At 37.0% G+C, this 22,934-nt stretch overlaps 1 protein-coding gene across 1 annotated transcript in view; it reads right to left on the bottom strand.

The window, feature by feature from the left end:
* Window positions 1-1,201: 1,201 nt before the first annotated feature.
* GBE1 (1,4-alpha-glucan branching enzyme 1) overlaps window positions 1,202-22,934 on the bottom strand; it is a 287,252-nt gene continuing 265,519 nt past the window's right edge. Inside the window, exons 15-16 of the mRNA XM_046002591.1 lie at window positions 10,495-10,612; window positions 1,202-1,361 (exon numbers count right to left, since the gene is read on the bottom strand). Coding sequence (XP_045858547.1) covers window positions 1,305-1,361; window positions 10,495-10,612 — 175 coding nt within the window. The 3' untranslated portion in view covers window positions 1,202-1,304. The remainder of the gene's footprint in view (window positions 1,362-10,494; window positions 10,613-22,934) is intronic.

Genomic DNA, 22,934 nt, shown 5'->3' with positions numbered 1-22,934 from the left:
TATAAGAAAAATGGTAAATATATAATAGATTTAGCTATAAAAGTCTCTTTTGCTAACCCTTTCCAGTACTGAATACGTTTTTAATGTAAAGACTTCCAAGTACTGCTTATTAGTCATGAATAATCAGGCTAAAAACAAACAAAAAAGAAGCCATCACTATTTATGTATTAATGTAAAGGAGAAAATAAGATCTTAAAAAAGTGAGAGATACTTTGTTTTATAAGTGCATCACAATTTCTCAGTTATGAATGAATTATGTATCACTGATTTTAGACCCGTGGCCTACTATTTAATGAATTGACTGGCAATTTCATGACTGAGTATCCCACTGAGTTGAGATAGGTAATTCAACATCTGAAAGTGTTCAGGTTTACAGAGTAGCTTGGATATCTGAGTTAGTCAATATAATCTTACGTTCCAAAATAGTACCTAAAGAAAAACTATTATTAACTCCCGTGCTTGGCCCATTGTGCACACATGCATATATGTGGGGAGGGTATCGGGTAAGATAAGCATTTTAACATTCATTCTAAATCAATCCCAATGGTAGTCCAGCAAAGTAAGTATTAGCAAAGGCAATTTTGCAGTTTTTAAATTTTTTTTTATTTTTTATTGATCAACAATAAAAGACGTTTTCTGAAATATTACAATTACCAATTCGGGTTTTCAGAAAGACGGAGATACCAGCATCCACCAAGATACTAAATGAAGCAGAGATCACAAGATAAAACTTAGGCAAAATGAAGCATGGACAAGTTTATAATGGTTTTATATTATCTCTGATCCAACTCTTTATATCATTACTACATTACTACATACTTACTACAGTATTTCTAAACACAATTTGAAAAAAAAAAACATAGTAACAACCTTGGTGCTTTATATATTAATCCAAGATATACTTAGAACAAATAAAGTCCCCCAATATTCTTCTTAAAAAAATACTGCATACATTCAACAGAAATAATCATACATGACACACAATTCATATCTGAACTTTAAGGATCAAATATTGGCCTAGAAAGAAAAGTTGTTTAAAGGCATCACACAGAATACTTCATCTGAGAATCCTAGCTGCTCGGATGCCTGGAAAAACAGAGTCTAGGATCCTTGAAATTTCAAAAACATACCCCCCTCTAGCCGAAGTCTGACGTTCATTTGCATAAACCAATATTACATTTCAGACGTCTGATGTTTCGTCTAGACAGCCGTGTTTTGCCAGCTTACACGTTACAAGCTCTGTGACAATGCGAACAGGAAAACAAAGCACACGTGGCTTCTGGTGACGCTGAAACTCCGTCTCTTCAGTTGGGCATATCCACATTCTGAAGGATGAGGCCCACTCGACTTGGAATGTACACCTAAGTCAACACAATCATGTCAGTGCCATTGAAAGTAATACTGAACACGATGACATTATGTCAACAGGACACGATGCCCTCTCACATTTGCTTCAAGCTACCATTATCTTTACCCTTCTGCAAGCTCCCAGGAGACGTTTCTACGGTTCAGCGGTCCCGGTACCTAAGTGAGACGCCTTTGAAGCAACCCCCACTAGAGGGCGCCATACACTTTACAAAACCCGACGTTCCGCAGACACGAGGGCCCCTACGGACACGCGCTGCTGACGAGGCACTATCCGGTGGTACAGGAAGGCTGCCCTGAGGTTACAATGTTATTCTATTAAGGTGAATAAAAGTAATATACAGAACACTGCTCGACACCAAGACTCTTATTTGTCATCCCGTTTTGTCTTCTGTCATTTTAAGAAATAAACTTTAAAGGTAATATAAAGGATCCTAAGGGTATTTAGGTCCGTCCCCAACTTAAACCAGCCAAAAAGCTCGCTCCTGCATTGCAAATGCAGTACGCATCCTCCGCAAGCCCTGCAGGGTCCTGACTCCGCTCCTTCCTGCTAGACAGTCCATCTCCCATCTCAGCTCCTGTGGCACGAGGCTCCTCCCCTCACACCTGGATCCTCCCAAGGGGGGGTCTTTCCTCCCTTCTTGGGGTCCCTGCTCAGAATACTCTTTACCTTGCTAGTTCTTGATCTCTTGCATTTTAAAAAGTTCTAGCTCCACAGAGGGGTGTCTCTTGACAACGTTAGATAGCATAGCTTTTCCACTTCGTTTTCTATGATTGATGCATTTTTGTTTGTTTCCTCTTTCTTCTTTTTTCTTTCTTTTTTTAAAATCTGGGCAACCTTGGCTGTGTTGCTTTGCCTCTCTGGGTCCCTGATCTCCTTTCTGTATGGTGAGGACGCCAAACGATAATCGCAGCTAACAGCTACTAAGCGCTCAGTCTGTGCCCTCCGTCAGGGAGGATCTCCAGGGCTTTCAGGTCCCAGTTCATTCAATCCTCAGGACCACCTGGTGAGGCAGCACTGCGATCACCCCCATCTTTCAGATAAGGGAATGGAGGCACGGGGCAGCTAAATAATTTCCCCAAGGTCACACACTTAGTAAGTGGCAGAGATGAGAGGTGAATCCAAGTTCTCTGGTCAAAGCGGATTTTTATTTCTTTCTGAACATCTAACACAACTTGCAATTTTTTTTCAAGCTTATGATATGTCCTCCCCACGAGACTATGAACTTTGCAAGGGTAGAAGCCCTAAGTCTTCACATTTCTAACTCTTCATAGGTGCCAGTGGACAAAGTAGGTGCCAACGATGACAAAATAAAATAATGAACAATGAATAAAAGAATAAATAAAAGTGGGCCCAATGTGTACATATATCGTGAGATGTTCTTTGATAGACTTATATCTGAAATACTTTTTACAAAATCGAGAAGTGAACTGAACTGCTTGACGTTTATCTATGTGCTATTTTACATATATTTACTGTTAAGAAACAGTAAAAGTAATATTAGATTGCTGGCATCATTGTGACAATATCTCTCCATTTCTGACACTGTGAATACTTTATTATTTCAGTCATTTTATCTTTAAGTAAAAGTCTGGCTGATGGGTTACAGAAAGAAAAAAAAAACTTTTATAGTTTAGAACCAGAATGAAAGATGCAAAGCAGGCAAGGCTTAAGGAAAAAAATAAATAAATAAAGGAACAGAACAGCTGGTTTTCACTGAATGAAACTATTGGATGTCCAATACATCTCGACTCTGCAAATGAACGCAATGTTTTCCCTTAAGGTTTTTGTCATAAAGAACTCTCCTAATTCTAAAAAAAATCAGATACACTAATCTAGTTGGTTAGTTTTGAACAATAAAGATTAAAATGAGGGGCGCCTGGGTGGCTCAGTGGTTTAAGCCGCTGCCTTCGGCTCAGGTCATGATCTCAGGGTCCTGGGATCGAGTCCCGCATCGGGCTCTCTGCTCGGCAGGGAGCCTGCTTCCCTCTCACTCTCTCTGCCTGCCTCTCTGCCTACTTGTATCTCTCTCTGTCAAATAAATAAATAAAATCTTTAAAAAAAAAAAAAGATTAAAATGATTGTAAAATGATGGCATTTTAAAAAGAAATTTATATTATGAAAATAGTAACTAGAGAAGGGTTTTTCTAATCTTCAATTAATAGTGATTTTCAAAAATGATCATCATCAAAATTTCACAAATGCTAACAGTTGCTGGGTAGCTCAATGTCTCACAGTTCGATTTGTGTCTAGTACTTCCAAAAGATAAATAGTATGCCCTTGCCATCATTAAGTGTGGGGAAACCCTTTATGTCAATGCCATAATCTGTTTCCCTCTATTTTTCCTATTATTTACAGGTTCAACCAATTCTCTCTCCAACTCTCATCAAAATAGGCAGGAGTCAGGAGACAGTATTCTGCCCTTTCAAAGGAGTTTGCCATGTACTTAATCTGTTCTGTGTGTATAGTTTGGGGAATCACAAAAACTAGGTTTAACTAATCACTGGGGCAGCAGGTTATAATAGAATGATTCTGAACTCTCCTAAGCATTTTAGAACTGAACATTAATCTAAATTTTTCAGTAGCACCAACGACTAGATAAAAGAATTTCAGTTCCCTTTACATTAAAAACATTTCTCTGATTTTAGGTATGGTATTATATGCATATAAAAGGATTCTGGTAAGTTCAAGGCTCTGCAGACAGATCCAATGAAACAAACCAGTCGGACCTAAACAAATAATGACCGATCTCTGCTCAGTGTGGCACAGTGATCTGGCAGGACGGGTCACATCAATCTCCTGTTTGAATCCTACAGAGTTCTGGCACCTACTCTGTTTGATTCATAACTCATAACTAATTTCATTAATGAAATACAAATGAAAACTATAAACCTATAATTTAGAAACACTCTTCCTTTCTCTGATCTCTTGGTATTTTAGCCGCCCCAAACGTAAGAGTGAAACAAAAGGGATGGCAAGAAGTTCAAGACTTGCAATATATGCGTTGAGTTTCCTCTTTTGGCATTCAGTGGTTAAAAAATGCTCCAAGAACTCTTCCTAAATGATGCTGGTCATTTTATATAAGGAGTTTTATGAGGCCAATTCCAGTCACACTTAGAGACCTCTTAATACTATCTGCTCAAAAAACCTTCAGTTGATAATTGTAGAGTATCATTAACAGGAATATTGTGTAATTATATTTTTCACTGCAGTGTTAATTACTAGAACGTGTTTATGTTGCTCTTGAGCCCTTGCAGTATAGGCAACATGAAAGAATTTCCCCAAGCAAGTGATTTTTCTTAACCATGGCTATTTATGGAATTTTGAGTTTTTTTCTTTATTAGGGCTCTGAGTCTGTAAATCAATTTTCTTAGTGGTTAGGAAATGACTACCAATTATACTAAAGGATTTAAGATAATCAGAACTAATCCTTATGATGAGACAATTACAGACACGAACAGTTTGGGGGCTCCATAATTTAGTGCTAAGTATTGGCTCTGTAACACTCATTTTATAATTTTAATTCTAAAAATAGTTTTGATTCATACAGCAAGTGAAAAGAAATATGAACATAATTTGAGTAGGTTTAAACATGAAAATGTTTAAGCATATTTAAATATAAACAATTTATATTTAAGTGTATGTATAGAAAAAGTGTTTAGTACGCACATCACAGGTAATATATGCTGATCAACATATATCCTGTGCCCTTGTGTTTGCCATCAAGCCCTAAAGACTTTGTGGTTAGGAGCACATTAAGAACATATGTAATGTATGGTCATGAATTTAATATTTTCTAGCTATATTTATGGTCAGCACTTCAGAAGGAATCAGAATGCCATAGTATAATCCAATTCACTTATTAAGAGAGGCAAAATGCATGCTAATCTACCTAGTTATTTTGACTACCCGAATGACTTAATCACTATGTCGAACTAACATGACTAAAAAGAAATAAAAAACAAAAAACCCCACAACAACTAAAAACCAAAGCACACAATAATCTATTATATATGGCATCCAGACAAACTGTTATTTGTCTTTGAGGATAACTGAGTTGCAAAAATTAATTAGGCAATTTTTGAAAACAGGGTGTCAAAAATTTGAAAACAAAATTTTAAAATAACTTTGAAGTAAAATACCTTAATTTTAAAATTTTCTTAGAAATTGCTAAATTTAACAATAGCAAATAATTGAAGGGTGGTAACATCATTTGATGAAAAGGGCATTAGACTTTTAATAGTATTCATACACACATTTGTCATAAAAGAATTATAAATTATTTTGAAAAATAAGTTTGGTATATAAAATAATTCTAATTTTCACATATGTGTTCTAGTTCATAAAGTATTTTCTGAGAAAAGATAAATCTTATTCTAATTCATTATTTCATGTTAGGCTTAGAGAAAAGTGATGCTAATAAATATTTCTATATAGAAATCTATATTATCTGATTTAGAAATATTAAAAAAGAATAAGCTTTAATAACTGTTTGACTTTTTTTATTATCTGAAAAACCTAAACATGTTCATGATTGGGATAGAGCAAAAGACATTTTCCCAACTGCCAAATTGTATTTCCACTACAATAAAGATACACCTATGCCAAATTCCGTATTTAAACCAAAAGTCTACTTCTGAATTCCCAAATTTAGAATAAGAATAAACAGATCTACTTCCTTTTTTTTTTTAATCATATAAACAGATCTACCTCTCAGTGATGAGGAGCCAAACTGGCAAAGTAATAAATGCTGAAATTATTGCCTTTCACATTTCACCCTTGAGACTACTTGAGTTACCGTAAAGGAAACTAATTCTCATTTTAGGTTCAATAATCTGTTCTTCTATTTGTGCCAGGGAATTTGAATTTATGAACCAGAGAAGGGAAAGAAAGCCTCCCCGCTTCCAGTGCACTGACCAACATGTAAGTAACACAGAGGTTCATATAAGTTCCTCTATCAGAAACGAAAATATAGGGGCGCCTGGGTGGCTCACACATTAAGCGGCTGCCTTTGTCTCAGGTCATGATCCCAGGATTCTGGGATCGAGCCCCGCATCGGGCTCCCTGCATCGGCCGGAAGGCTGGTTCTCCCTCTCCCATTCCCCCTGCTTGTGTTCCCTCTTTCACTGTGTCAAATAAATCAAATAAATCAATTAAAATCAAATAAAGTCAATTAAATCAAATAAATAAAATCTTAAAACAAACAAACAAACAAACAAAAAAACCAAGATAGAGAGAAACGAGTGTGCTAAAGTGTAGTTTCTGACAATTGCCAGTAAAGGAGTCACTTCTTGGCATTTGTGGGCGACTGTGACCTTAGCAAAGGTGTGTCAACGGTAGTGCACACACGGTTCTCGCCGGGCTTCCCAGCGTCAACTGATGGAGTTCATAATAGGGAAGGTGCTGGAATGGTACCTGCAGCAGCAGCTTGTGTGGCTATTTTAAGATTCCTTCAAGCACTATTTGTTGCTATCGTTGAAAGCAGATTTGACACTTATTCAGCAAATCCTTTGGATTATTAAGCTTGCAAATTAAGCTTTGGTAAATACTGGGTCCTTATTATGATAGGCAGAAATTTCATGGAGAAGGAAAGAAGCCTTCTTTCCTCCCCTTTATTCCAGGCATGTGGGAGGCAAGAGTGATCTCTCGCTGGTGGTGGAATGAGACCTAGAGTGCCTGCAATCATTTCAAGAACCCTGATCGGATCCCAGCCTATATGACCTAGTTGAATAAAGAGTCCCATTATAATGAGGCATTCTTAGAACAGGTTTGTTTTTTAATCTGATTTTTTTCCCCTCTGGCTCTTCAAAGGATAACTCTGGCAAGAAGGAACATGTTTTATTGGACTTTCTGGTCTATTTGGGCTCCCTTATTCCTATGTTAAAACCAGTGATCATTTCACCTGGAGCCTGAAGACATTTAAATGACTGTTTCCTGAAGCACCTTAAGTTACTGAAATAGGATGCTGCTGCTGGGAAGACAGAGCTAATCATTACCTTTTTGACCCAGTTGGATCAGAATTCTAACACAGGCAGGGGCTAAGCTATGTTCTGTCTTTCATGTGCTTGCAGCGCCGGTATTCCTCTACCTGTTAGCAACGCGCATGTGCTGCTCTCCACTCCACCTGCTAATTTCGACCTGTGCATTCCTTATTTGCAAGATAAATTCGATTAGTACTTGCAAAATAATCTCCTGACTGTTGCTGCCACTGTGAGTTGGCTTGTTCTAATTATGATAGAATCTTCTTATTTTTACAAGAACTGAAGGCATAGCAAGATATTTTCTGCCCATCCCCATTGATGGTGAGCCCTTGGAGTAAGATTATAACTTCCCCCAAATTGGGAGAAGTTCTTCTTAACTATGTGTCCTCAAAGCACCTAGTATCCTGATGTGCTTAACATACCTAAAAAAGAACTGAATAGCCGTAACAATACCTTTAAAGTACATGTGAAATAGCCTTTGCGGTTTCCAAAAAACTTGGCCAAGTTAATGAGTTTATGCGTCATAAGAATCTGTTGCTGTGGAGAGTATCCTATACTAATCCTCATTACAGAGGATGGAAAATGCAGTGCAGAAAAGGTGAGAACTCCAGTTCGTAGAGCTAGTTAATGGCAGACAGGGGGCTCGGTCCCAAGTTCACTGCCACAACATTCTGTGGTCTTTTCAATGCTCTACCAGGCCTCTCTACCTAACAGAGAAGCCTGGACACATGAAGCTTTAGGAAGTTTGCTACATACAAATGTTGCCTGACTCTTCCAAATTCCTTTCCATTCCTTGCAAGGTGAATGATCTTCCTTAATCTCTCAGGGGTTATCGCAGAACTTTAAGATAATTTTTAAAAAAGATTTTATGTTTTTATTTAGAGAAACAGAGCACACAAGCAGGGAGAGGGACAGAGAGAGTGGGAGCTGGACTGAGCATGGAGCTGGACACAGGGTTCAATCTCAGGACCTGAGATCATGACCTGAGCCAGAACCAAGAGTCAGATGCTTAACTGACTGAGATACCCAGGTGTCTCCTAAGATAATTTTTAAAATTCATTTCAGGGGGTGCCTGGGTGGCTCAGTTGGGAGAGTGTCTGACTCTTGATTTCAGCCCAGGTCATGATCTCAGGGTTGTGAGACTGAGCCCAGTTTGGGCTCCCCACTTAGTGCAGAGTTAGCCTGAGACTCTCTCTACCCCCTCTCTGCCCCTCACCCCCACTTGTGTGTTCTCTCTCAAACAATATTAAAAAAATAAAACTCATTTTAGAAACTATTTTCATCAACTTTACATGGCAAAACTGAATGTTCTGACAAACTATGACAATTATTCTTTGTGGATAAAATCTGATAGCACCGTGAAACCCTCCCTCTTAATCATTTTATTTTTTTAAGATTTTAGTCATTTATGTTTAGTTTATTCATTTATTATATTATTTATTATTTAAAAGATTTTATTTATTTAATTATTTTATTTATCTATTTTTATTGACAGAGATAACAAGGAGGCAGAAAGGCAGGCAGGGAGAGAGGGGTGGGGGAAGCAGGCTCCCTGCTGAGCAGAGAGCCCTATGTGGGGCTTGATCCCAGGACCCTGAGATCATGACCGGAGCCTAAGGCAGAGGGTTTAACCCACTGAGCCACCAGGCCTCCTTCTTAAAAACGCAGATGTATTTACATCTGTATCTAAAGCTACATAAGCGTGTGTCATCGTCCATCGTCACCACCTATATGCACACACATACTGTCAGAGTAACCCTCACGTCTCCTGGGGCCATTACACTTTCCTCAGAGCCTATAATCCACAACTCAATCTTGCTCATCTCTGCTCTTGTCATTTATTTTATGCCACTGTCTCGGGAAAGCTGACTCCATAGGCAATACGGTGATTTACAAAGTGATGTATCTGCACCACTTTAAGAGATGGGAATATGGTAGAAAAATGGGGGAACCAGGCATCCCTTACAGATTCTCCCCTTTGACTTGTACTTAAATTTTTGGAAAAGAGAGAAATTTAACAGCTGTGATAAAGCTATCTGTACATTTGTTAGATAATTCTGGCCTCATGAAAGTGAAACAAATCTTTATCTAAGACCTCGCATGATGAAAAAATGTGCATCTGAAGCAGAGTGATGGGAGAGGAAGAGGACAAGAAAATGAGAATGTGGATGAGAGGGAGGGAGGGAGAAGATAGGGGGGTGGGTATAGGTCTAGTCAGGAAAAGGAAAAAAAAAAAACCATAACGTAGATATATGGATCTGAGCTTACTATCTGGACCTAAAGTCCTCCTCCAAATCTGGAAAGTTTTTAGATCCTACGTTTTTAAAAGAATTGACACCTTGTAGTTTAAAACAATATTCTTTCATATGTATTAACAACACAGAGTAAAAATTAGTTATATGATTTAATGTTTTCCTCAGTGATACGAGGAAATCAGAAAATTCTGTAAGTAGAATGAATTCAGTCTTTAATTGACTGCAGGAAAGAAAAGCAATAGGTTTTTATAGACCCTCTTAAGGTGTTTTAAATTAAACTTCATTAGACAGTCAATAATGTAGAAATCTGCTGGATGTAAAATATTGTACAGAAAGCAAGAACAGAAGGGAAGTAAATTGTTGCATAAAAATAGAAAAATATGGGGCGCCTGGGTGGCTCAGTGGTTTAAGCCGCTGCCTTCGGCTCAGGTCATGATCTCAGGGGTCTGGGATCGAGTCCCAAATCGGGCTCTCTGCTCCGCAGGGAGCCTGCTTCCCTCTCACTCTCTCTCTGCCTGCCTCTCTGCCCACTTGTGATCTCTCTCTGTCAAATAAATAAAATCTTTTAAAAAAATAGAAAAATATGCTTCTCCTTATTTTTTGAGGAATATTTTTTATTCCTAGTGATAGCCAAACTTCCCCAGTTGTCCACCAAATACCCCTTACTAACAGTTTTCCAAAAGCAAATTCAGCCCAGCACCACACACGCTGCCTCTGAATGTTTCAGCTCACTTCTTTTCTATCAACCCCAACCCATTTGTTTTTTGTTTTGTTTCATTTTTTTTACATGCCACTTACTTGCTGAAAAGTTGTTTCTTTGGACAAAAACACCACTTTAAAAATAGAGGATTAAATGAATATGCAATGAATAGATCTTAAAGACCTTACTTACCAAAAGAGAACAGGGACGCTCATTATGTTTAAAATTTTCAGAAAAGAAATCAGTGTTGTGGTCCAACCTCTGATGTCCTCCATATTCGGCGGCATCTGTATCCAGCACAATTTTGAATGTACAGCTTTTAAGGAATCACAATGGTTCAGAAGTGAAATGAGACATTATAAAATATCTTCTGAGATAGTAATTTAAAAGGGAGTATTCTGAACACTGTTAAATCCTGATTTGTGTTATACACCCATTTCTTTTCCAATATTTTAGAGACACTCATGTTTGAAAGGGGGTATTAGAGACTTTGGTCCACATACCCATGGGTCCTTGTTATCCTATCACAGCTTATCACATGATCATCCAACCTAGGGCTGACTATACTTATTAACAGAGAATTTACTTTTCTCTTACTACAACCCATCCCGTCCGTTAGAAATTCACCTCTGTAGTGAAGAGAAATTTGACTTCTTGGGACTTTTCAACCTGGAAAAGCTATAAAGAAAAATTCAAAATACAGTAATGTTTCATATATTTAATAATAGTTATGCTATCTCCCAGTGTCCTCTACATCTATTACTAAAGATATACTAAATGTAATCCGGGACCTTTAAGAATTTCTTGTTTGAAGTAGTGATCCGAAGGGGCACGTGCACCCGAATATTTATAGCAGCAATGTCTACAATAGCCAAACTATGGAAAGAACCTAGATGTCCATCAACAGATGAATGGATAAAGAAGATGTGGTATATATACACAATGGAATACTATGCAGCCATCAAAAGAAATGAAATCTTGCCATTTGCGACGACATGGATGGAACTAGAGGGTATCATGCTTAGTGAAATAAGTCAATCGGAGAAAGACAACTATCATATGATCTCCCTGATATGAGGACGTGGAGATGCAACATGGGGGGTTAGGGGGATAGGAGAAGAATAAATGAAACGAGATGGGATTGGGAGGGAGACAAACATAAGTGACTCTTAATCTCACAAAACAAACTGAGGGTTGCTGGGGGGAGGGGGGGTTGGGAGAAGGGGAGTCGGGTTATGGACATTGGGGAGGGTACGTGCTATGGTGAGTGCTGTGAAGTGTGTAAACCTGGCGATTCACAGACCTGTACCCCTGGGGATAAAAATACATTATATGTTTATAAAAAAATAAGAAATAAAAAAAATTAAAAAAAAAAAAAGAACTTCTCGTTTGAAATGGCTTTTTACTCCTTCCCCAACTCCAACTTCATTCCAGTTTTCTAGATCCTTTTATCAAAGTGAGGAACACAGAAGTGAACCAAGTGTCCATGTATGGTCTGAAGCGTGCAGAACTAAGCAGGCCTCCTTCTGCTACTAACACACAAGGTCATGAAAACATACTATCTATCCATGTAACACACAGATTCATGTTTCATTCATGAGGTCTGCTACAATTTAACATCTGGTTTTTTGGGTGAATTATTAGATATATTTTATTACTGTATTTACAACAAAATAAAAGCTATGGTTATTATGTTCAAATTTATTATGGTCTAAATGTCTAGACATGACACTTAATACAAAATTCCTTAAGTAAATGTACATCAGTAGAAATGGAAATTTTGGGGCGCCTGGGTGGCTGAATGGGTTAAAGCCTCTGCCTTCGGCTCAGGTCATGATCCCAGAGTCCTGGGATCGAGCCCCGTGTCCAGCTCTCTGCTCTGCAGGGAGCCTGCTTCCTCCTCTCTCTTTGCCTGCCTCTCTGCCTAGTTGTGATTTCTGTCAAATAAATAAAATATTAAAAAAAAAAGTATCACGTTAAAAGTAGATATGGTGACATTTTCATTTTCATTTTCATGCCCAGGGAACCTCTCTCTGGGTAAGAGATACAGTCAAACTTGCTAAAGGAACTTTTGGTGGGGGGGATGGCTCCATTTCCTTCAATCTAGGTCTGTCTGCTTTGACTCAAATTCAAACTGATAATCAGAATGTTAGTGTTTAACAAGAAAGAGACAGAGAGAAAAATTGAGATTCAAAAGATGACTACTAGGCACAGGAAGATGCTAAGGTCACTCAATATAGCTGAAAATGACTCGAGCACTCGAAATCATTTAATGGCAAAACAAAGGTAGTGAAAATAAATAACTGGGGACACCGTAAAGAAACGAAGCCTTGTGGAATGAAGGGAACCAGTAGAACTAAAGTTTAGCTTTTGTTCTTCATCCTAGTTCGTTAAACGCTTGTACAAATCTTCAAAAAGCAAAAACAAGAAAAAAACCGAGTACAATTTAGAGATTGATGTCCTAGAATACTTTAAAAACTTCTGAAATCGAGTATCAATTATTAAATTAGTAGTTAAGATCACAGATAATTGGTAGTTTTGAAGAAAGCAAGTATCTCATCAAAATTTCCCAACCTGTGGGTTGATACTCACTGGTAGCTGTGTTATTAAAAAGATTTCACTGAATGAGTAATTATGTTATTACAAGGGACTGGGAACCTATATTTGCATCAGGCATTGTCTGAAGCCTAAGTTATGTTATTATACACATCGGATACTGTATTTTAAATAATGTTCATCTTTTTTGATTAATAAAATGCAGATTCATTTAAAAAAATCACAAGATTTAGAGTAAGGTTTTGCCTATATATTTTTTCAATCAAGAATACTGAAAGAACAATTGTTACAAAAGAATCCATTTGTTTTTGACACTGAAAGGGATCATCACACTTAAAATGGTTGGAATCTACTCACTTAATACATGTAATTTGTAGTCATAAAGCAAAAGCTTAAAGAGCCATAACTAAAATTTTAAAACATCAGTTTGGACCTATTTCTCTGATCTACAATTTAAAGAATAAATTCAGCTGTGGACACTTTTGGAATTAGTCAGCCCCATGTCTACCTTACCCAGGAAATACAACATAAAAGCAACTCTTGAGTTCCAGAAATTATAATTTAAAGCACTAGATTAAAAGTAATAATTGTGGAAGAGCCTTATAATTGTGAATTACTACCATATATTATTTGAGCATTAGAAAACCCATCTTTTAGGGACACCGCTTAGAACAAACAATTTTAAAACAGTTACTTGAGCACCTGGATTGATTTACTGATTTCCGGTCTCTCATTTAGGCATTCCCTTATTCCTTCTTTCTCATGTGCACACACACACACACACACACACACGGCACCCAAACAGCACCCAAATCCCTGTAAACCCCCATCTTTCACTAAAGAACATCTCTCTGAAAATACAACTCTGAACTGATTTACACTTATTTTAAATTATTTTTTAAATATGGTTCCCAATTCTGTAGCAGATAGAATAAATCTAGCAAGATACCTTAAAAGGCCTTCTTTCATTCATAGCTACCTCCCGACACTTAACAGAATGTCTTTTCATAAAAGGTTCTTAATACATCTTTGAAACATTTGGGACAATTCTGATTTAACAAGGAAGGTCTAATTCCATATCTTATATTTTAGCAGAGTCGCGCAGCGGAAGCGTGCTGGGCCCATATCTTATATTTTTGTATTAGAGGAAAGTAAAGTAAGTTATCTTTACTCCCCCACTCACTTACTAAGTGCACAAAATGTATAAGGCACTGTGCAAGATAAAAAAAAATGACTAAGATATGGTCTTAGTTTACATACAACTTACAGCTGTAAGGAGAGATAACACATGCACCTGAATGTCTATAAATAAAGCAGAAAGGAAGATGCAGTGGGAGGGAGAGTCAAGGAGAAAAGGTGCGACTGACTGTCTATAAAGAGTTTTGAAGGCTGGGCTAGGCTGTTAAGATTTTTTGGTAATTAAGTAAAGAATGTCGAAGATTGGTGAGAAAGAGTATGACAAACAAGAAAATTAACCTGGAGGTTAGGGGTAGAATGAGATGGACAAAGAAAAGACCAGGTCAGAGAGAACAGTCGGGAGTCCTAGAAGTCCACGGATAGTAGTATGGCTAACCTCGGACAGTATGAATGGAGAGGCATAGATACATCAATGAGACTTTTGGATGGAAAAGTAAGGACACCAATGCACAATGTGGGGAGACAGAAGCAGAAGGGGAGAACATGTCTGCCTAAAGACACGCAACTGGTTTAGGGGCAGAGCTGGGATGTACACACCAGTCCAATGTAATCTAATTACCCTATACCTGGGCACCTAGTTTATACGGAGAATCAGGCAAAATCTTTTCATAAACAGTTCCTCGTTTAATTCTGAAGTTCAGATTCTTAGGATAAAGAGGCCAGAATGAATATGACATGAGAGAAATAAAAATTTAAAAAGCAGATAAAGTGATATTCATCTAAATGATTAATCTCGTTAAATTTAAAAGATTGATGTTAAAAGGCTGAATTCTTAACATTCCTTATGGAGTCTGAATATCTGACATTTATTGTGTTTGTTCTAGACCCATTCTTGTTCATTAGGTTCATTTGGTCATTTTATTGGTGAATACAAAATACTGGACGAAAAAGTTTACCTCACTCAATTTGGGAAAATACAGTAGGAAAAAAATGATAGAATGATGGAATTATTTTATGAAGACTTTTTTCTATAAAAGAGATCAAATAGGTCCTTATCCATTTGAATGTCATTTTAAAATATTATGATTTCTTCTCATTTTAAATTCAAGAGCTTGCTAAGTATTTGATATATCTATCAACAGGTTGAAATAGATAAGAAGTTTTAAGCATTATTGCATAATCTATGTCCTTAAATTTGAACTGAGAAAGAGCCATGTTCTGAAGACCTGTACTAATAAGATTAAAGAAGAGTGAAGGCATGAAGACTCTTAAATTCAATGGCTCTTCAAATACTTCAAAAGCTGCTGTGTTTGCTCAGCCACTTGATAAAGTGTCTGTTCAAAGTATAAGGATTTTGATGTAAGAAGTACTATCATTTATATCATTCTGCACTAAACTCACTTCACTCCCGCTGATCAAGCTAAGGAAATTTATTGTAAGGTACAACCCCTGAGGTTTCAAACTGAGTGACAATGAAGGGGGTTCTCTAGGCACTGGGTGACCATAAAGATGGCGAAGACGGTAAGTTACCATCTATCTTTACATCTAAGACACCATCAATTTTAAGATGAATTATTTTATATATCCCCTTTAAATAAAGAGAAAAAAATATCACTACCATGCTATTCATTGTACGACACATCCCAATTGAAGGTAAGCTTAAATGGGAAAAAAATGTACATCTTAGAATATATGCATTTATTATGTTAGTTTCAGATCTGATTCTTTAATCAACCCACTCATATTACCATGATTGAAATGACTTCTGGGAGCTCAATGACCCCAGGAGAAAGAATCTATATCAAAGGCGGGAAATATTCCATATGAAACTTTAAGGAATTGTGAACAAACTTCTGTTAGAGTAAGAACAAGTTCTGGAAAGCAAAGGAAATTTTGTATTTTTAACAATGTTAAAAACAACTTCCAGCACAGGACCAGTTACAGTATTCTAACAAAGTCCTTCTCTTTTTATGTTTCATGAGTTGAATTTTATTTATTGCTAGCTGCTATCCACAAAGTCTTCAGTTATAACTGTACACCATAAATATAAATATATAAATATAAATATAGGGAAATTATGCCTAGGCAATACACCGGGCCATACATTACACCTTTTAGTTGCCCTCTCAGGTTTTTTCCAAATGCAAAAGTAGCAAAGTCTTGTGATATGCTGCCGAATATTGTATGAATCTGCATGTGTGTTAATGTGAGGTATGTGTGCATGCATGTCTGATTTAGGCATTCCCACATTTACTTCTCTTATCTAAAATACACCTTAACTTAAAAATTCATCATTGAAAAGCAATCCTGATAATTATTTTTTCAAAACCATTTTATGGCAATGTGGCATTTATGACTATGCTACTTTCAGTAGAAAATATCCATTTAAAAAAAAAGAAAATATCCATTTAAAATTTTTTCTTCTTAACATTAGCTTTAAAACATCCCTAAATGTTATATTTCTAAAGCAAATTTAAAACAGAGAGTAATATGAAAATAAATAAGGGAATTTATTATTGAATATAACCAAAGAGCATTTTAAGATATAATAAATGCCAAACACCACAACTTCTCCCTAAGGGAATAATCTTTTATTTTTTCTTCACCCTTATTAGTTCATATTAATATTTTGGTGTTTTTGTAAAAAGCTACATTCATATTCAAGTTTGTGAGTACTGTCTTAATTAAAATTTTAAATGACAACCACATGTTTTAATTAAGTACAAAACAGAAGTATAGTTCTAGTATATTTCTTTATTCTAGGATGTACTCAGTTCACCAACAACAGGTTTCCTTACTTAACTACAATTCCTTCAAGTTTATTTCCTTGGCTGTAAATTTTTTGAATCTGTATAATGCAGAACAGCAATAAAACAAACTCAAAGGATGAGGGGGCTCAAGTATTATCTACCATGTTAATTAATGAATTGCTATGATTTTTGAAATAAATTTTCATGCAAATTATTAGTTTATGCTTAGGCATGCTTAATGATATATACCAGTAAATAGCAAACCAAATGATAATGCCAAGTCCTGAGTACCACATACTTCTCTATGCAAACAGGAAAATTATTCTAAATACTTTACAGAATACTTTGACTAACCCAACTAGGTACTTTTCTTTGTCCTAGAAGATTATATAACTTGAAATAAAAAATATCATTGTTTCCCAATAATTCAAGAAAGAATAAGCATGAAAAAATATGCCCACACTTCTAGTCTAACCGTCCTCTAAAATTGTTGCTTTTTGTCTGTGCCATTAAGGATTGCCTAAAGAACTTGTAAATTCAAGTATTTGATGAAGCATTAGCAATTATTTAGAATTGACAAAGAAAAAATGAGGTTTTTATTCACCTTATAACCACATACTTTGTCATCTAAATGAGTTTTGACCACGCAAATTCAACATTTTTTATGGACACATTGTGCTTTTGAACTCAAAATAATTTTGACTTAGACTATAAAGAAACACCTTTTCCCTAACTTACTCTAATACAGTCTTCAGTGGAATCCAGTGAAACATACATAAATGGATAAGATAATTGGAAACTTCGAAGTCCCTGAAAAATAATGATAATTATAAGCAGTAAGTAGGTATCATCTGAGTTATGTCTTACAGACAGACTAGGATAAGAGAAATAGCCTACAACAGGAAACTATGGTGAGTACATCCATGCGCTTTGGAGTCCAACAAACACATTCTAATACCGATTTTGGCAATTGCTAACTGTGTGTCTCGGAAAGCTACTGAACTTTCTGGAGGCTCAGTTTCTCATTGTTAAAACAGAGGTGCCCATATCAGAGGGTTGCTGTAAAGATTAACCAAAACAATGTATTTTGAGTGCTTAGCACTATTCTAGTATGGGGGGAAATTCTCAAGTTATTCGTTGCTATTTATATTATTATTGTAGCCCCTGGATCATTTAAACTGATGTCTTAAGTGATGAAAATATAAAAGTGGCTCTATTCTCTATCTTACTTTTTACACACAATTTGGCCTTTCCTTCCTTTTTTTTTAAAGATTTTATTTATTTATTTATTTGACAGAGAGAGATCACAAGTAGATAGGCAGGTAGAGAGAGAGAGAGAGGGAAGCAGGCTCCCTGCTGAGCAGAGAGCCCGATGTGGGACTCAATCCCAGGACCCTGAGATCATGACCTGAGCCGAAAGCAGTGGCTTAACCCACTGAGCCACCCAGGTGCCCCTGGCCTTTCCTTCCTTAAGGACCCATACTTCCATGCCCTTCTCCCCTTCTCTTTGTTTTCACTAGAATTCAAGGTTTTCCCATTGTATAAAATATTTAATATTAAAAATTATTAGGGCAGTACATCAAACTCTTTGGGAACTCGATCCCTTTTTAAATTTTAGGTATTCTTTCTTTCTTTTTAAATTATTTTTTAAAGATTTTATTTATTTATTTGAGAGAGAGTGTGAAAGAGAGCATGAGAGGGGAGAAGGTCAGAGGGAGAAGCAGACTCCCTGTGGAGCTGGAGCCCGATGCGGGATTCCATCCCAGGACTCCAGGATCACGACCTGAGCTGAAGGCAGTGGCTTAACCAACTGAGCCACCCAGGCGCCCCTTTATTTATTTATCTGTTAAAGAAAAATCTCCTCAAGTTACTGAGAGAGATTGAGAAGCTACCTCTGAATACCCTGAGAACTAAATACCTCCCCACACCCTCTTTGTACGTATGTCCTGGGTTTTTACCACATCAATATCCACCTTTAACACACTATAAACCTATTTCATTTTTCTGTTTTCCTTTACTAAAATACACTTTAAAAAAAAGATTTTTATTTATTTATTTGACAGAGAGAGATCACAAGTAGGCAGAGAGGCAGGCAGAGAGAGAGGGAGAAGCAGGCTCCCCACTGAGCAGAGAGACTGACGCGGGACTCCATCCAGGGACCCTGGGATCATGACCCGAGCTGAAGGCAGAGGCTCAACCCATGGAGCCACTCAGGCGCCCTAAAATACACTTTCTATAAGAGATTTCTGTCTTTAGCCAGTCCCCCTCCCCACCTCTCTGCTACCTAGGACCTAGATTAGTACCCGGCATATTTAGTGAGTGGGCCTTTTCATTATTGGAATATAACTGTATCCTTCTTGAGTTTTGATCTATGCATGCTTTTGCTAAACCTGAAGAAATAAGTTAATACTACTTTGGTTATTAAAAAAACAAAACAAAACAAAACAAAACAACAACCTTGATTTTCTTTCCTTGTTTTATAGAGTTAACATTTCAGATCTGTACAATATCCCTTCTAACACAAACCCATTTCATTATCTATAAAGTTTTACTTGGGCATTTTAAAAGATTTTTTCCCCTTCTTTTTGGAGAAATTACAATAGTAAAACAAATGCATGTCAGTTTGCAGTAGTTCAAGTGAATAACTGATTGGTATGAGCCCTGGAGATAGACATTTTATATATTTATTAGTTGAAGCAGATGACTGATTACACAATTACTAAAGTCAGCTGATAAAAACCTGCATTATCAACCTCATCAGTTAGTTTATTTATTTATTTATTTTTTAGTATTTTATTTATTTATTTGACAGACAGAGATCACAAGTGGGCAGAGAGGCAGGCAGAGAGAGAAAGAGGAGGAGGAAACAGGCTCCCTCTTGAGCAGAGAGACCGATGTTGGGCTCAATCCAGGACCCTGAGACCATGACCTGAGCCCAAGGCAGAGGCTTAACCTACTGAGCCACCCAGGCGCCCCATCAGTTGGCTTTTTTATACAGATGACTGAACTTAAGCAAAGAACATCAAAACCCATACATATACATATATATAAAATATACATATGTGTATATATATATTTTATATAAAATAATTTGGCAGGGCCAGGATATACGTCTAGGGGTAATATGTTCTACCACTCTCTCCCCATCTGCTACTGAAAGATGGCAAATTTTGAGGAAATCGAAATACTTAAACATTTGAAAGCTGATTATCTTAGTGTTGTTAGTAAACATTTATCTAAAGTCATAACCTGTATGTATAGTTAACGTATATCCCTTTTTTTTTTTTACAAGTTTCAGGGCAAATAGAAAATCATAATACTCTAGGGCCCACTCAGTGCTTCAGAAAGCTGACTGAGAATGGGCTGAGCTAGCTTCCCATAAAAATTACGCAGAAAAGCCTGCAGGCAGGTGTGCGCATGTGCACGACACACACCCGCCCATATGTGCCGCCTCACTCCCGGTTATTCTTGAGCACTTCTGGGCACCCGGCCCATAACTATCATAACTCTACCTAGATTAATGATTGTAAGGGGAAAGATTCAAAATAAACATTTCCCTGTAGGGTCTAAAAAAAAAAAAAATGAGTGCGAGAGCTTTAAACACGTATGTGACTGCTAATAAATATATTTTCCAGGGGTATAATAAATCTAACATAGTAGTTGGCAATCATCTTTAAAACAATCATATTGGTTTAATATTACTGGGTTGGTGGAGGAAATAATACAAGCAAGAAGCAAAGTGGCTAAGTTATTTCTGCAAAGTGCATGCTTGTCCCATTCAAAATGAAATCCACAAACGTTTTGGCCATGATAGCCAGACGTGGAAGTGACTTATATAATCCAAATGAACAAACTTTCTGGAAGGCTTTGAACCAAATTCTATGTAGATTTAATTACTTATTTTATAGTTATTTCACAAAAGTTTTATTTAGACCATCGAATTATTACTAAAATTCCAAAGGGACGAAACTATTATGGTCATGAGAGAGTTAACTGAATACAGTGACAGGATTCTATGTATTCTTTAGGTAAATTGTCCAAGGCAGCCAGCAGACAAAATGTCACCAGAGACGAATTTTCTATATTCTAAATTAAGGTAAGAAAAGGAAATATACAGTTATATGCTTCTAATATATATCTACATGGAGGCTCATCTCCCTAAATCTGTCCAAGACTGTATCTATTGTGTGTAGCTAAAACAAATTAGAACTCCCATGCTATAAGGCTATCCCCGTAATATTGAATGAGCACGTAGGTCCTACCTTCCACTGCTAAAGGAAGAACATGAACAACAGCTTATCCAGAAAGCTGTTGAAAGCAGAACTCTTATCTTTCACTTCTTTGTAATGTATTCTTTCCTCTGTTTTATGGGATGTTTCATCCCCAAACCCTTTTATCCTCTAATGTCCTTCAGGATCTACACTTTCCCAGTCAGCACTTGAAGCTGAAATACCTTAGGTTTAATCTTGGCTTAATAAAAAATTTGAGTTCTCATCTTTTTCCTTAAAAAAGTTACTTTACCCTTAAAAAGTCTGCTTGTTTCTTTATTTGTGTATGAGGAGGAGACACAGAGAGAGAGAGGGGAGGGGCAGAGGGAGGAGAGAGGGAATCTTAAGCAGGTGCCACACCCAGTGTGGAGCCCAACCCTCCATCTCCTGAGCCTGAGTTCATGACCTGAGCCCAAATTGAGTCAGATGCTTAACTGAGCCACCTACGCATCCCTAAAAAAATTATTTTTAAAAATGAATATATTTGTTCAAAAAATATTCCATTTAAACTGATGTGTTTATAAGTGTGTTGGAAACTAGGGCAGTATAACACTGCAGAGAAATGACATTTAGTCAGAGGCACCATTAACTCTTACAAAGAAACACAAAGGAAATATAAAATTAGAAATAATTAGTGAGGCATGCTTTACCTACTTTAATGGCATCTCAACAGGGCAACAAAAAAGTGAATCATCTGGTGCTCACGTGGAAAAACTACACTGAAATTAGGGGCAGTAGATTTACATCACATTTATTCACTTACCAGAAATATGATCCTGTGAAAGTTACAAATCTTTCTAGTGCTCATATTAGGCTGAGGATGAGAATACTTGCCTGATCCACATCACTGAGATGATGTGATGATAAGAAGAGTCAATGTAAATAGAAGCACTCACACAATGTAAAGTGTTATGCAGGTTTGATTTTTGATACTAATTTGGAAACCATGTCCTAAAGTATATCTTCTAAACCAACCGATTTTATCTCATTTCCATGGGATGAACCAGGTCATGCTAGAGTTCTGCTGCCTCTCAAAAATCCATGATTCTATGCTGCTGGGTATTTCCTAACGGTCATTATCCCAAAATTACAGTCAGTGAATAGCACACCCACCGACGTAGGAGGGATGATTAGGGACCATCCACGAAAGGTTGAAGCTCTGAGCATATGTTCTTCAGGGGAAGAGTAGAAGGAAGGAAAGAGAATAACTAACTAGATTTGAACCTGAGGGAAAAAGATAGGTCAAAGCAGGTGCAGAGGAGAGGGAACTCAAGTGCTGCAGCAGACGGAGCAAAGGGGTAAAGGAAGAAAGGTGAGCCAATGACGCAAGGGTGTGGGAAGGATTTAGCCAGGAGCAGAAGAAATTCCAAGACTGTGACAGGACAGAAATCCCCTTGTGGTGGTGAACTGGGGAATAAGAACCAACAAGGTAGGATCAGAGTACATACTTAATAGGTGATAGGATCAGTACCTACTCCTCCCATCTTTCCCTTCCTTTCTTTTATTACCAAATTTCCCAGGCATTTTTAGAGCCTATAACGATAAGCACAGCAGGTAACAGTGCTAAGTTTATGGTCTGAGTGGGACACTGATGCTAAGCCTTTCATATGCATTAACTCCCTTAATTCTGACAATAATTCTACAAGTAGGTGTTTTAAAGATGAGCAAACTAAGAAAGAGTGAGGTTACTTTTATAACACAAGTGGGAGAGAGGGAATTTGAATGCTTAAACAGTCCTGTTCCATCTGAAGAGCCCATGCATTTAGCCACTATCCTAATAATAAGAACAAATTTCTCAACATTTACACATATAACTGGAAATACTTAGAACTAGTGAGCCTCTGGGAGACAAAAATGTTAGAGTAAGACAACAAACTGGAGAAAACAATGTTTCAGAATCTGAAAAGAATGCTACCACCAG

Source organism: Meles meles, chromosome 4 (genome assembly GCF_922984935.1).
Source record: "Meles meles chromosome 4, mMelMel3.1 paternal haplotype, whole genome shotgun sequence".
Lineage (NCBI taxonomy): Eukaryota > Metazoa > Chordata > Mammalia > Carnivora > Mustelidae > Meles > Meles meles.
This window is presented reverse-complemented; position numbering and strand designations above follow the sequence as displayed.